The 13,191-nt window shown below is 44.8% G+C and overlaps 1 protein-coding gene across 3 annotated transcripts in view; it reads left to right on the forward strand.

Moving 5' to 3' along the window:
* The first annotated feature begins 6,016 nt into the window (after positions 1 to 6,016).
* Positions 6,017 to 13,191, forward strand: part of ENDOD1 (endonuclease domain containing 1) — a 125,891-nt gene continuing 118,716 nt past the window's right edge. For 2 of the 3 annotated variants that reach the window (XM_063608237.1, XM_003828413.6), the window contains exon 1: positions 6,017 to 7,202. In XM_063608237.1, the coding sequence (XP_063464307.1) occupies positions 6,903 to 7,202 (300 nt within the window). In that variant the 5' untranslated portion in view covers positions 6,017 to 6,902. Of the gene's footprint in view, positions 7,203 to 7,232; positions 7,634 to 13,191 lie in introns of those variants that run through there. The other variant, XM_034933565.3, reaches the window with a different exon arrangement.

Raw genomic sequence — 13,191 nt, forward strand, 5'->3', positions numbered from 1 at the left:
AAGGAAGCACCAGGAAGAGGCATCTTCAAGGGGTCACAAGCAATAATATTCAGGTCTATGGTGAAAATGACAAGTCATCTAGTCACCGCTGGTGGCCAAAATTTGGACCCAGGGGAACCAGGTAGCAAGCCTAAGAATTCAATAGATATGTCAATGGACATAGACGGTTCCTTCTGCTCCTTTTCATTTTTCTTAATAAAGCCTTTTTAGACAAATCGTAAACCTCCATGGTTACAAACCAAGAACCTCCTGGGTCTAAGCATGAACCACTAGGATTTTCTGCTCCCCTCCTGCTTCGTCTTCAGAATACTGTCATCTCACCTCTACAAGGGAACGTGTTTCTTAATATCTACCAATGTGCTTTTTTTTTTCTAATTTTATTTAGTTGCCTGAACCTTATGGAAGTTAACATTGCAAACCACGAAAGAGAATGAGTCTATCTCTCTTTGTCACCTCCTACACATAGGCATTTTCTTAAGGAGTGTTCCTCTGCCCACAATGATCCCACTGCTATTGCATTGGAAAACTGCCTGAGACTTAATCAAAGTCAATGGATCAAGGGTATTTTGGTCTTAGGGAGTTGTACTGGAAAGGTTCTGTGCTTCAGAGGTCCTATCTTGATTTGGAATTGAATTGTCAGGTTGCATCCTGAAGCTAACCAGTTTATAAACTGAATTTACTCTTTCTGAAATTATAAACCAGAGCCCTAAAATACTTGTCTTGTAAGTTCCAGATTTTCATAATTCTGTTTTCTCTAAGTGAAACTCTGCCCATCTACTTATAGAGATGAAAGAAAGGACTAGCATTTATTGAGTTTTGCTATAGGTTAGATGCTTCATATTGGTTATCTCATTTAATTCTCATGTCAATAATACAAAATAGGTATTACTATTCCCATTTTACAGATGAGGAATTTGAGGCTCAGAGAGCTCAAATAGCTTGTAAGTGGCCGAGCTCAAATTTAAACCAAAACCTCCTGATGCCAAAGACCTGTGGTTTTTCCATTTGTCTGTCTTTTTGTTTGGGAGTCTTTTATAATTCCCTGATGCTGTTACATGTCAACTAAGACAGACACATACAGACTTAGAGATGGGACTAAATGTTTTCCCTATTTTTTTCTACCAATTAAAATAAATAGCAATTGTTTTAACTCATAAGTAATTACAATGAAATTGTTACTTGGGCAGGTGTATTTCTGAAATAAATGTATAAAGTTCTGTGTTGAAAATAGAGATGACCTGGTGGTAAGCTGAGATTGTGGGTTCCAGGATGGCTGAGACCATGTTTTATACCCTCTGTGGCCCCAGCAATCTGCACTGAGCCTGGCCTGTGGGGTCCACTCGGTATTTGCTGAATGAAGGAATAAGTTTCTCCTCTATCCACATCCATATTGATGTGAAGTCTGATATTAGTTTTTTCTATTTAATGTGGTAAAAGACCCAAAACATCAAACTAATCATCCTAACCATTTTTTTAAGTGTTAAGTATATTCACATTGTTGTGAAAAAGATCTCAAGAACTTTTTCATCTTGCAAATTTCAATTTCTATACCCATTAAACAACAACTGCTATTATTTTTAAACATCATCCACATTTAGCTTTACTAGAAAGAAGACAGCTCTGCCCACATTTCAGGTAAACATGACTCAACCTCCTGCGGCTTATGCATCAGCAACTCTCTTGACTCAGTAAAACACTGTCTGCCACCCACACATGGGTTCAGCCAGGCAGGCTCTCTTTGATTTGGTCATTATTAGAAAAAAAAATCAGGCATTCTAACCCCAATAGGAACTACTCCTCAGCTTCCTCACCTCTCCTGGTAATCCAAACTGTATTAGCTTCCTAATCATTTGGCAATTCCTTATATGTGCTAGAGAGACAAGAGAGGAGAGCCAAAGAAGTAGCTCTAGGGGTCTAGAAATTAATTGTTATTCTAGTTTGTGAATGATGTTTCAACATATCTCATAATTAAGTATGATTTTCCACCATTCCCATTGTCTTTCCAGAGCTTCTCCGCCTAAATTATACTTCTCTGCAACACAACACACAGTACTTCCCTTATCAGAGCATTTCTCATGCTGTATTGTAATTGCTTGTCTGTCTGTCCTCCGTACCATACTTCAAGTTCTGTGATGCCAAGGTCTGTGTCAGTCTTGCACTGTAATGAAGATGGGTATAGCATGAACTCAATGTTACAGAACTCACTAGCTGCATGAAGGTTTCTCTGCTTTACTCTGCCCTAGTCTAGGGCAAAGCCACTTGCAAATAATTAGCTAGCTTGTGTTTTCTCTTCTGGTTGCCCACATGACACTGAGAGGTGCTGGCCTGAGTGCCAGGAGAGCAGGAACTAGGCTAAACTTTGCTTCCCTTAAATACCCAGCATCTAGTGCCATTGCTGGCTCATGGTAGATGTTCAAAAAACATTCTGAGGATGAATGAATGAATTAGAGCAATGAAGACCCAAATGAAGTTTCATAAAGAAAGTTTCTTTCATTCATCTACTCACTCACTGTATTAGATGCTTACTCTATAGTAGGCACTATGTTCATGACTAAGGGGAAAGGTAGCAGTTACGAAACGGTGTTACTGGCTTAATAGGCATAATTAGAAGGGGCTCTTAACCTCATAGAGGGGAAGAGGGAGTAAAGTTGAGGACATGCTTGTCAGGAAGGTGAGTGATTGAGGAAGTGATGGTCAGCTAGACTATTGGGAAAAAAAAAAAAGCTAGATGAAATGAGTGAAGGGATGAGAATGGGTGGTGAGAATTCCAGGACAAGGGAAGTAGTTTATGATGCAAAGTTTCAAAGACTAGAGAGAGCATCAGGCTGAGTTCAGTGGCTCAAATCTGTAATCCCAGCACTTTGGAAGGCCAAGGCAGATGGATCGCTTGAGCTCAGGAGTTCCAGACCAGCCTGGGCAATATAGCAAAACCCTGTCTTTACAAACAATACAAAAATTAGCTGATGTGGTGGCACATGCTTGTAGCTGCAGCTACTAAGGAGGGTGAGGTGAGATGATCAATTGAACCCATGACATTGAGGCTGCAGTGAGTTGTGACTGCACCATTGCACTCCAGCCTGGGTGACAGAGAGACCCTGTGTCAAAAACAAAACAAAAGAGAGAACACTGTGCATTCATGGAAATATAAGAAGCTGAGCGTGTGGGCAAGGTGGGAGTGGAGAGAGATGAGGCCTGAGAGGGAAAGGCCAGGTCTCTGGGGTCATGGAAGTCAGCTAGTATGTCAGGCTGCATCCCAAGGCAAATGGAGAGTGATTAAGTGCTGTAAGGGTAGGGTGACATCATCAGATTTATGTTAGGAAGTCATCCCAGCTGGAGAGTGGATTAGAAGGGATGACGGGACAAAAACTGGGCATGACAAATGAGGATGGCTTGGTCAAAGGTGTGATGGTAGGGATGCAATTATCATCAGAGCAGTGAGGCAGGGGAAAGAAGTGTCTAGTTGGGCTCATATTTTTAAATAACTTTGGACAGAACCAACCAGACCACAGAAGTGCATGTCAAATGTTTTATTCCACATCAACCATTACTTTTCATCCTCAAGCCTTTGCTGAAGGCTATGGAACCCAGCTTTGGCTGGGTCTGAGTGCAGAGACCTAAGAGGATCTGGTTTGAAACCTCTTTCCCTGTGAGAAGAGAGTCAGTGACCAAATGTAGAGACAGCAGTGAATTATTGATGGACCTACATGTTTTACACATACAGATGCTGCTAAAGACAGTTTTCCCCTAAAATCAGCAGTTAGCAAATGTTTTAATTAGATCAAGGCATTCCTACCTTGTAGGTTGTTCCAGAATCTTGGGGTGAGAACATTTGTAATTTGCAAAAGTAATATTTTATCTGTGGAAGGCAAGCACATGGAAGAAAAATCTATTGTCTTGTACTATAAACTAAAGAAAATAAACAAAATCATCCTGGCTGTGGGATGTACAAATGTTCAGTGTTATATGTGTGTCAGTCACTGATAGAGGGCTGGGGAAAAAACTAAAGTCTGCCACAGGGACTGAGTGGCAGAGATATTTATGCTTATCAGAGGTGGAGGGCAGGGATCAAGAAATTTTGAGAAAGTGAATTAAAGTCTTATAAATACTTTAGTCATAAAGGCCAATGATGATTGTATTATACTTTCTGCATTTGTTAAAATACAACATAATCATATTTGGCATCTAATCACTCCAGATTTTGTGGTAGCCACTGGGATCCACCAACCACCTTTGTCCCTAGGAGCACATGATTTAATAAAGAAGACAGATACAGGGACCATTAACACTCTACCATGACAAGTATCATAACAGATAAATGTTTAAACAACTCAGAGAAGAGAGGGATGGATTTCTAGTTGTTCAACTGTGTTTATATATCTTTATGGTAGACATCGTAAGTCAACATTGGGGAACCCTATATTCAACCTTATAAAATAATGTAAATATTTTTAAAATCCTGTAAAACCTATAATCCTCCCAGCATCCCAGGAGCAGCATTGTCCCTGTGGGAGGACTTGATTGAAGCCTACAAGGATGAGATGACTGAGATACTAGTACCAGATGATCAGGGTCATCATCCAGATCAAAGGGGACTTCAAGTCTAGCCTCTTCTGTGACATCACGCTAAATGTGTCCCCTCCTTTTTAAAAAAAAACTAAGATACAAACTTTGGTTTCATTTCTGGGACCAAACATAGTCAACATTTTCCGGAATTAAAACCTGTAAGAAATTTGTTCTTAAGTTCCAATGTATAATCTCTTGAAGAGCTTCCTTCTTTATGGGCTCACCTTACAGATGCGCTGTGAGTTAAAAGAAAAGGCCAGGCTTGGGAAGCAGAGAGACCTGTTTCAAATCTGTCTTAGGACTCACTGGCTGTGCCAGCTTAGGCAAGAATCAACAGGCTCTGGTCTCAGTCCCTGTAGTGGCACACTGGGGAAACAGATGACATCGTAAGATGAGCACAGGCCCTGGCCCTGGGTAGCTGCCTTGACCCTATCTCTGCTGCCACCATCCTACCATCCTAGTCCAAGCTACCATCTCTTATCTGGATTGTGGCAATTATGGGGTGTTTTCTTTTCTTTTCTTTTCCTTTTCTTTTTTGAGACAAAGTCTGGCTCTGTTGCCCAGGCTGGAATGCAGTGGCACAATTTTGGCTCACTGCAACCTCCGCCTCCTGGGTTCAAGCGATTCTCCTGCCTCAGCCTCCCAAGCAGCTGGGATTACAGGTGCCCGCCACCACACCCAGCTAATTTTTTGTGTTTTTAGTAGAGACGGGTTTCACCAAGTTGGCCAGGCTGGTCTCGAACTCCCGACCTCAGGTGATCCGCCTGCCTCAGCCTCCCAAAGTGCTGGGGTTACAGGTGTGAGCCACCCATTTATTCTGTGCCACTTCAATCTACCAGTCTCTTCCCTGATAGCAAAAAGAATCGAGTCACCACCTTTAAAAGATGAAAATCCTCAACATGATTTACAATATTTTTTCCAAACTGCAGGTCATGAGCCATTAGTGGCTCACAGAAACAATTTAGTGGGTCAACACCAGCACTTTTTTAAAAAAGTGAAGTAGAACAGAAATATGAAATTGCAATGCCAATCATAAGCATAAGAATTATTTCATCAAACTTTTCTCATTATGGGCCTTCTCAAAAAGTGTTTGAAGGCCTCTGGCCTATAATACCCTGAGTAATATGACCCCTGCCTCCTCCTTTAGCCCCACTTCCCATCATCCCCCACGCGGTTCTCCGCGCTTTACCCACACTAGCCTTCCTTAAATTCCTCCAATACATCATGTTCCCTTCTGTGGGAGACCACTTAGCACATGGTTTTCCTCCTTGCCTAGTTAATGTCATCCTCCAGGTCTCAGCTCAGATGCCACTTCTTCAGGCAAACCTTCCCGGATTACATCCTGAACCCCTGTAGCTGTCAGGGTCTCACAGATCTGTGTTCAGTTTTTAGTTATCCCTTTAATAGCATGTTTCCTCGGTTAATGACAAGCTTTCCCACTAGGCTGTCTTTGTGACCGCAGGAGCCCTGCTCTTGTTTACCCCTGTGGTAATCCAGTGCCTATCTCAGGCTGGCACCTAGGCATTCAGAGGGATAAATGAAGGAAAGAATTGGCCAACCTGTTGACCAATGACGTTGGCTGGCCTCCTTCCTTGCTTGGTATCGGTTTTGTTTCTAACACTTGCACCAAGAAAACCACACAGGGTTATACTGTCTGCCTAGTTTAGGAACTTCCTTTAACAGTATTTCTTTACTCTCTGAGTTTCTGGTGAGCTAAAAAAACATAACAAAAAACAAAAAACTGCATCAAAATTGTATGCGTGTGCTGGCCGTTGAGTACTTCGGTGGAGAGTGGGAGACGCATCTTCATGAAATTTCAGAGGGGAACTCTGCCCATCCACTCCGAACCAGCCGCAGCTCCACGAGCATCTCACGCCACCCTTCTGCATCACCAGGGCGGCCGTGGGGCGCGCGCGATCAGCAGGCTTCTTGGTGCCCAGTCCATGCGACTATCTCTTCCCAGCCCCGGGACTAGGCCCGCCCCACTCGGATTCTCCACTCTTGGTAGCGCGCGCGTCCCCCGGACTGCTGAGACCAGGCGGCGCGGCGGCAGGTGACCCGCGTCTCCAGTCCCGGGCGCAGCCCAGGGTACGTTGTCAGCATCTCGCAGCCCGGCCCTGGGCCTCTGCAGCCATCTTCAGGGAGGGAGGCGCGGCCTCCTGACGCGGACCCGCCCCCGCCGCCCGGGCCGCCCCGCCCGGCTCCGCAGAGCGCCGCGCCTAGGTTGCGACTTCCCTTCCCTACCCTGCTCGGCTGCGTAGTGCGCTCTCCGCCCAGCCTGCAGAGCTCGCGCCGCGGCAGCCCAGCCGCTCGGCCCCGCCGCGCTCGCAGAGGCCGCCATGGGCACCGCGCGCTGGCTCGCGCTGGGCAGCCTCTTCGCCCTGGCTGGGCTGCTGGAAGGCCGGCTCGTGGGCGAGGAGGAAGCCGGCTTTGGCGAATGTGACAAGTTCTTCTACGCCGGGACCCCGCCTGCGGGGCTGGCGGCCGATTCCCACGTGAAGATCTGTCAGCGCGCGGAGGGTGCTGAGCGCTTCGCCACCCTCTACAGCACCCGGGACCGCATCCCCGTGTACTCCGCGTTCCGCGCCCCGCGCCCTGCGCCCGGCGGCGCCGAGCAGCGATGGCTGGTGGAGCCGCAGGTAAGCGAAGTGGTTCCCGAGCCGGGCTGCGCGCGCCGGAGACCGTGCCGCTGGACTTGCCCCCCAGTTGCAGCTACCGCGAGGGGCGGGCCGGGAACAGCAATCCCTACGCCTTCGGTGCCTTGGGCCAAGAAACCCGGGTTCCAGGTCCACCCTGTTGCGTCCCCGGAGTTTAGCCTGCCTCGCCCCCTGTCGAGGCTACAATAAGAGCCTGGCGATCTGCGAGCCTTCACTTCATGAGCTGCAGGGGCGGGAGGTCCCCTGTGGGAGGAGGTTCTCCCTGCAGTTCTGAGCAGACATCCGCAGTGTTTCATTCCTGAATGGTGAAGAGCTTGATACAGAGACCCTGGAGACCGTTCAGATCCGCAGAAAGCCTAGGCTGGGCGCTCACAGGCCTTCGTGCAAGTTATTGCCATAGCACTCATTTGGAGGTGGGTAGGTGGGCATTTTCATCCCCATTTTACAGAAGAGGAGATAAACCCAGGGGGTGAAGAGACATATGGAAGACTACCCAGTTAGTAAGATGGGGCAGGTCTTTGTCTAGAAATTCACTGCCTTTTCTACTAAGTAAAGCTTCTCTTCTGCAGAGCTCATCCTAGCCTGAAAATCCTTCCTCTACCACGGCATTGAGTAAATTCGATCTGCGGTTGTGTTGAATTAGAACAATGAAATAAAGATACAGATTTTTAGAAACGCAATGGGGTAGTTAAAAATGATAGGGAAACATTGACTACCTCCAACTGATGGAAAGATAAGCCAGTTTTTCCTGACTCTTCATATCTATATTATCATACCACTAGGAAATCATGTCACCTCTCATGGTGTTCTGTCCCGTCTGGTAAAGGTGACCAAACACTTGAGAAGCCCTCAGAGTCTTCCGAACCTGCTGGCCTGCTCTTAATACCTCTCCTCAGTTGGCCTCCTCTCTAGAACACCCTGCCAGACTCCCCTTTGCCCTCTCACCAGCCTCCCACCCCTGCCCAGGCTGCTGGGGGAAGAGCTGACCCAACGCTCTCCCTTTCCTGACGGCCACAGCTGCCCAGGACCACACCAGTGGACAGGAGGCTGGCTTTCAGGTGCTTTATTCAGAGCCTGTGGGTTGTAATCTCATTCAGATATTTCTAGCTCTGAGGTCTTGGCCAGGTCTCAAACAATCTGCACCTAGTTTTCTTATCTTCCTCACATCCTTCCACCTACCTCAACTGTTGATAACACTTGTCGAGATCAGGCGTGTGAAAAAGACGTTGTCAGTTGCACACACAAGACACATTTAAATCCAAAATTAGTTTTCCACCAGCTGCACCCCTAGAGCTCACAGGGTGTTCCCCACCTCTCATCTTGCATTGTGATTGTGTGCCTGCGAAGAAAACAGATGAGCTAGTTCTTTCCCCTTGATCTCATGGACAGCTTGGGGAGACAGAACATACGTCTGAGGAAATCATGGGAATGCATGCTAAACAAATTTCAGTTAAATTCAGAACACATTTAGTGACTCCTGCTGTGTGCCAGATATTTGGGATACCAAGAGATCTGAGTGCAGTTCTGGAACAAAGGCTACCTGATCTGCAGGTGGAGTTTGCTGGGTGGAGAGGTGGTGTAGTATCTGATTAGAGCCATGCTATGTGGGTTCATATCCTAGTTGCTCCACTGACTAGCTATGAACTTGGGCAGGTTAAATTGGAGATAATAGCATAGGGTGGTGTGAAGATTTAATGAGTTACCATATATAAAGTTCTCAGGTGTGTGACACATGAGTACTAAGTACTAGCTGTTGCTATGACCTAAGCAAAAAACCATAATTTAATAAAGGTGAACAAAGTCCTATTAGATTTAATCTGTCTTTGAGGTGATGGAAGCAAGCCATAGGGTCAGGATGACATTTGTGCTGTGTGTGGAAAGACAAGGCAGAGTTTAGAAGGGAGGCAAGGAGGAGGACATTTCAAGCAGAGGGAACAAACATCATGAGTGAGAAAGGCATGGCAGATTCAGGGATTTGTGCATGAAGAAGTTGGAACAGGTAAACTAATACAAATAGATGAATGCACTCAATTGCTCAGAATAAAAAGGAATCATGGAAGGGAGGGATCAGGTGGGGAGGAGCCACCAAGGAAGGCTTAGGGAGGCAGAGCCATTTATGCAGCTAGGGAAGGAGTGAGTCGTAAAGGAGCATAGTTTGACAGAAAGAAGTACAGGGAACCAGGTAACATGGAGACCCTGGGTGAGATAATGAGGAAGGGGACTGTGGAGATTAAAGAAGATGGGAAGGGAGGGTGGAAATAGTTACAAATGGCAGCTTGAGAGGTAAGATGTACAGTGGTTCTGAAGAGTACAAGGGGCCTGAGTTCCTGCTGTGCTGAGAGGTCAGAATGGTCACTGTGGCTGAGCACTGCAGGATGCTTTTCCCTGCAAGGTGGTTGGCCTCCCACACCCACCCTCTCAACCTCAAGTCAAGTCAGCCAGGATCCAGAGAGTATTGGGAGAGAGGGAGGGAGGAGGAGGTGTGAGGTGCAGCTGGGCCTGGAGTGCACTGCAGCAAACCTGCCCCCACTGTTGCCTGCTCCCTGAGGCCCTGCCTCCCAGCCAAGATCCCCACTGCAGAAAGATGCTCAGGGCTCAATGTGTACCCTTGGCGGCTTCCAAGCATTTTATAATGCTAAGTCTCCTTGTACCCACATCACCTTTTTATGAGGTCAGTGTTACCAAGAGGACCCGCACACAGGGGAGGAAGAGGCAGGAGACCAAAGGAACTCAGTGCTTGCCTCCAGTGATGAGTCAGGCAGGGCAGCAGTGACACTGAATTCCCAAAGCCCAGTTCAGCAGCTTTTGAGGCCACACTGCAGTTTCCCTTTGAAAAGAATCTCCTAAGTCAAAGATCACAGAAACTTAGTCACTCTTGTGCTTAAAATCTGTAAAGTGTTGCCTGCCCAGCCCCTACAGGACAAAGTTCACACTGCAGAATGCAGTTTACAGGCCCTCCATAGCCTAGCTCCTGTCTCCAGCTCCAATCTAGTTTCTCACCATGCCCCACCCTCATATTTTATGTTCTAGCATTATCCAGCTGCCTGGAGTTCCTGTCATAAACCAGACTGTTTGTGATGTCTGTTTCTTAGCTCATGCTGATTCCCTTTGCCCAAATTCCCTTTCTACACAGACCCCATCTTATCCTTCACTTCCTGCCCTTACTCCATCCTTTAAGACTCTGCTGAGGTGTCACCTCCTCCAGAAAGAATTCCCCACCTGAACTGTATCCACCTCCCAAGTTAGGTTCACCCCTTCAGTGCTCTTATAGTTTTTCTATTTTCATACTTACCATGTTGTTTTGTAATTATCTGCTTATGTATCTGTCTCCCCAACTTGAGCCCTTGAGGATCTTACTCATTCTTTTCCTAGTGCCCAGCTTATAGAAAGCACGCGATAAGTGTTGAATAAAATAATTTGATGTTGGGAGGATCCATCAGGCAGGAGCAGGTGAGATGTTCTGCTTCAGTTTTCTCAGTGGGGCGCTTCCTGTTTCAGAAGCTTGCACCATGGCTGGCCAGCAGCAACTGTTACAAACATGCTCCCTATGCAGAGCTGGAACCCTGCTCTGCAGCCACTCCATCAGTCTTAGCTTTGGCCTTTGAAACTATCCCAAATGATTTTGATCTCTGCTCTACCTCCAGGAGATGGTTTGGAGGAGTTCTAGTCAAGACTCCAGAAACCTGAGAACTGGATTCTGGTTTAGTGCAGGAAGCCTCAAACCTTTTAGTTTGTTGACTCCTTTCCACTTAATGGAAGAATTTTTAGATAAGATACCAATGATACCTTTCTAAAGTGCATTGCTGATTTATGCCAGAAGCCAACATATAAAGCTCTATCATTTTATAAACATGGAAGGAACTGAATATATAAATTATATAATATATATTATATATTATACATATTAATTATATAATATATAATTTATATATTCAGTAACAATAGTGTATATTTGTTCAATCTTAAAAAATACTGTGAGGTAGATATTATCTTCATTGTAGAAAGGAGGAAACTGGCTAAGGGAGGTTAACTGAGGTGTTTTAGGGTCACACAGCTTATTTTTGAACTCATTACTGATTACTCTTCTGATACACTGTGGAGATTCTTTGATCTCACGATGGATCCACTGCGTTAATGGTCTTAGGACTCTAATTTTCATCTTTTATGTGAGAATTCTAATTTCTACTCCACTTCTATTTTCTGACAGTCATAGGACAAGTGGGAGCACTTACTTGGCTGCATAAAGGTTGCTCAAGTGTCAGTTTACTCTGGAATGAAGGGGATATTCTGGTTAACTGCAAAAACATTTTCCTGGAGGGCACAGTGAGGTCTTACTTCAGATCTTAGTAAATGCAAACGGTTGTCTCAAGTTAGAACCTTGATTAAGTCCTTGATTTTTAATTTCCATCCATGGCTTCTACAACCTGAAACAGAAATACTGTTCAATTTGTTCCAACCTCAGCCTTCTTTTCATTGTGTCAGAGAACAGATATATAGAGCATCATACACTTAAATCTCTGTGTAAGGAATGCAGTGAACAGGAAAATCCTGATTCTTACTCCTTAATTAAGAGACTTAATTCAGATCCCTGCTCTTCCATTTACAAGCTATGTGACTTCCAGCCCCATTTTTTGGATCTGTTCATTAAAGGTTGTAAAAGTGTTTATAGAGAGGTTGTGACAAATAAACAAGATAACACATGAGAGCATGTGGCATGGTACCTGGAATATGGTAAACTCTTAGTAAATATTAATATGTGTATAAGGTGTTACTTCAGTAGGTGCTAGGCGTGTGCACGCACACACACACACACACACACACACACAAATGGAATGTTGGATTAGATAGGTGACACCTACAATTCTGCAAATCTCTCCTAAAATGTAAAATATCTATCCATGTATCTTCTCAAATGCTTGGTGTATGTCCCACATTCATACAGTAGATGCTTCATAAATGCATGATGAGAGATGAAATGTGTGGAAGATTGAATGAATGGATGGAGGGTGGATTTGAGTGATTAAAAGCAAAAACAAACCAAACAGGTACCAAAGACATCTCCACCCTCTCTGTGCTGGAAAACCAAGAAGTGTGTTGTCAGAAAACAGTGAGCAATGGCATTCCAGTCTATTGTGCTGAGACTGGATAAGACTGGGAAGTGCCTGACCCAGGGGATGGTTCCAAAAGCAGTCACTCACAATTTCTTCCTTACTGTGATGCACACAGCAAAACAGGGACCACACATGCTATCCTTTGTTGAATTTTTCCCTTCTGGCTTTTTCTTCACCTTTGGATTTAGTGTTTCCTTTTGTTTTGCAGGCCATTCTCAGGATCAAGTTAAGGTATTTACCTACGTTGGCAGAATATTTCAGGGACGTCTGTCCTGAAGCAGTCCAGTGGTGACAATTCCCTATACTATTCTTTCAGTTTAGACTTATATCTGGACAATCTAGGCAAGGAACTATCATTTATTGATCCCTTACCATGTCAAAGGTCTTCACATTCTAACTCATCTCATCTCTATAACAACTCTAGGTATTATGACCTGTGTTTTATAGTTTAGGAAACTGAGGTTTGGAGTAGTTAAGTAACTTATCCAAGGTCACACAGCTTCTAGATGGCAAAACCTGGACAGGAGTTTATGACTGCCCAAATCCAAAGCTCTTAACTCTCTTTATTCTCTATCACACTATTTTCTAACTAAAATGTTAGTTTTTTCTCTCCAGAATCCAAACTGGCTGACTAGACTTGTTATTTTATTTTTAATCCAGTTCTTTGGATGGTTTATGGTTTCACTACTAACATACCATTCTGTAAATGCCAGCTTCAGATTTCTTTTAGCTCCGTTACTGGTGATTCATGGTGATTGAATGGAGCTTTCCTTGGGGAATTGAGATTCTATTCTTTGGGCATAAAATTTCTCTTCCTTTTAAACTCTCATCTCTGAAAGTGAAAATTTTAGAAAGTAAAT

Source organism: Pan paniscus, chromosome 9, assembly GCF_029289425.2.
Source record: "Pan paniscus chromosome 9, NHGRI_mPanPan1-v2.0_pri, whole genome shotgun sequence".
Taxonomy (NCBI): Eukaryota; Metazoa; Chordata; class Mammalia; order Primates; family Hominidae; genus Pan; species Pan paniscus.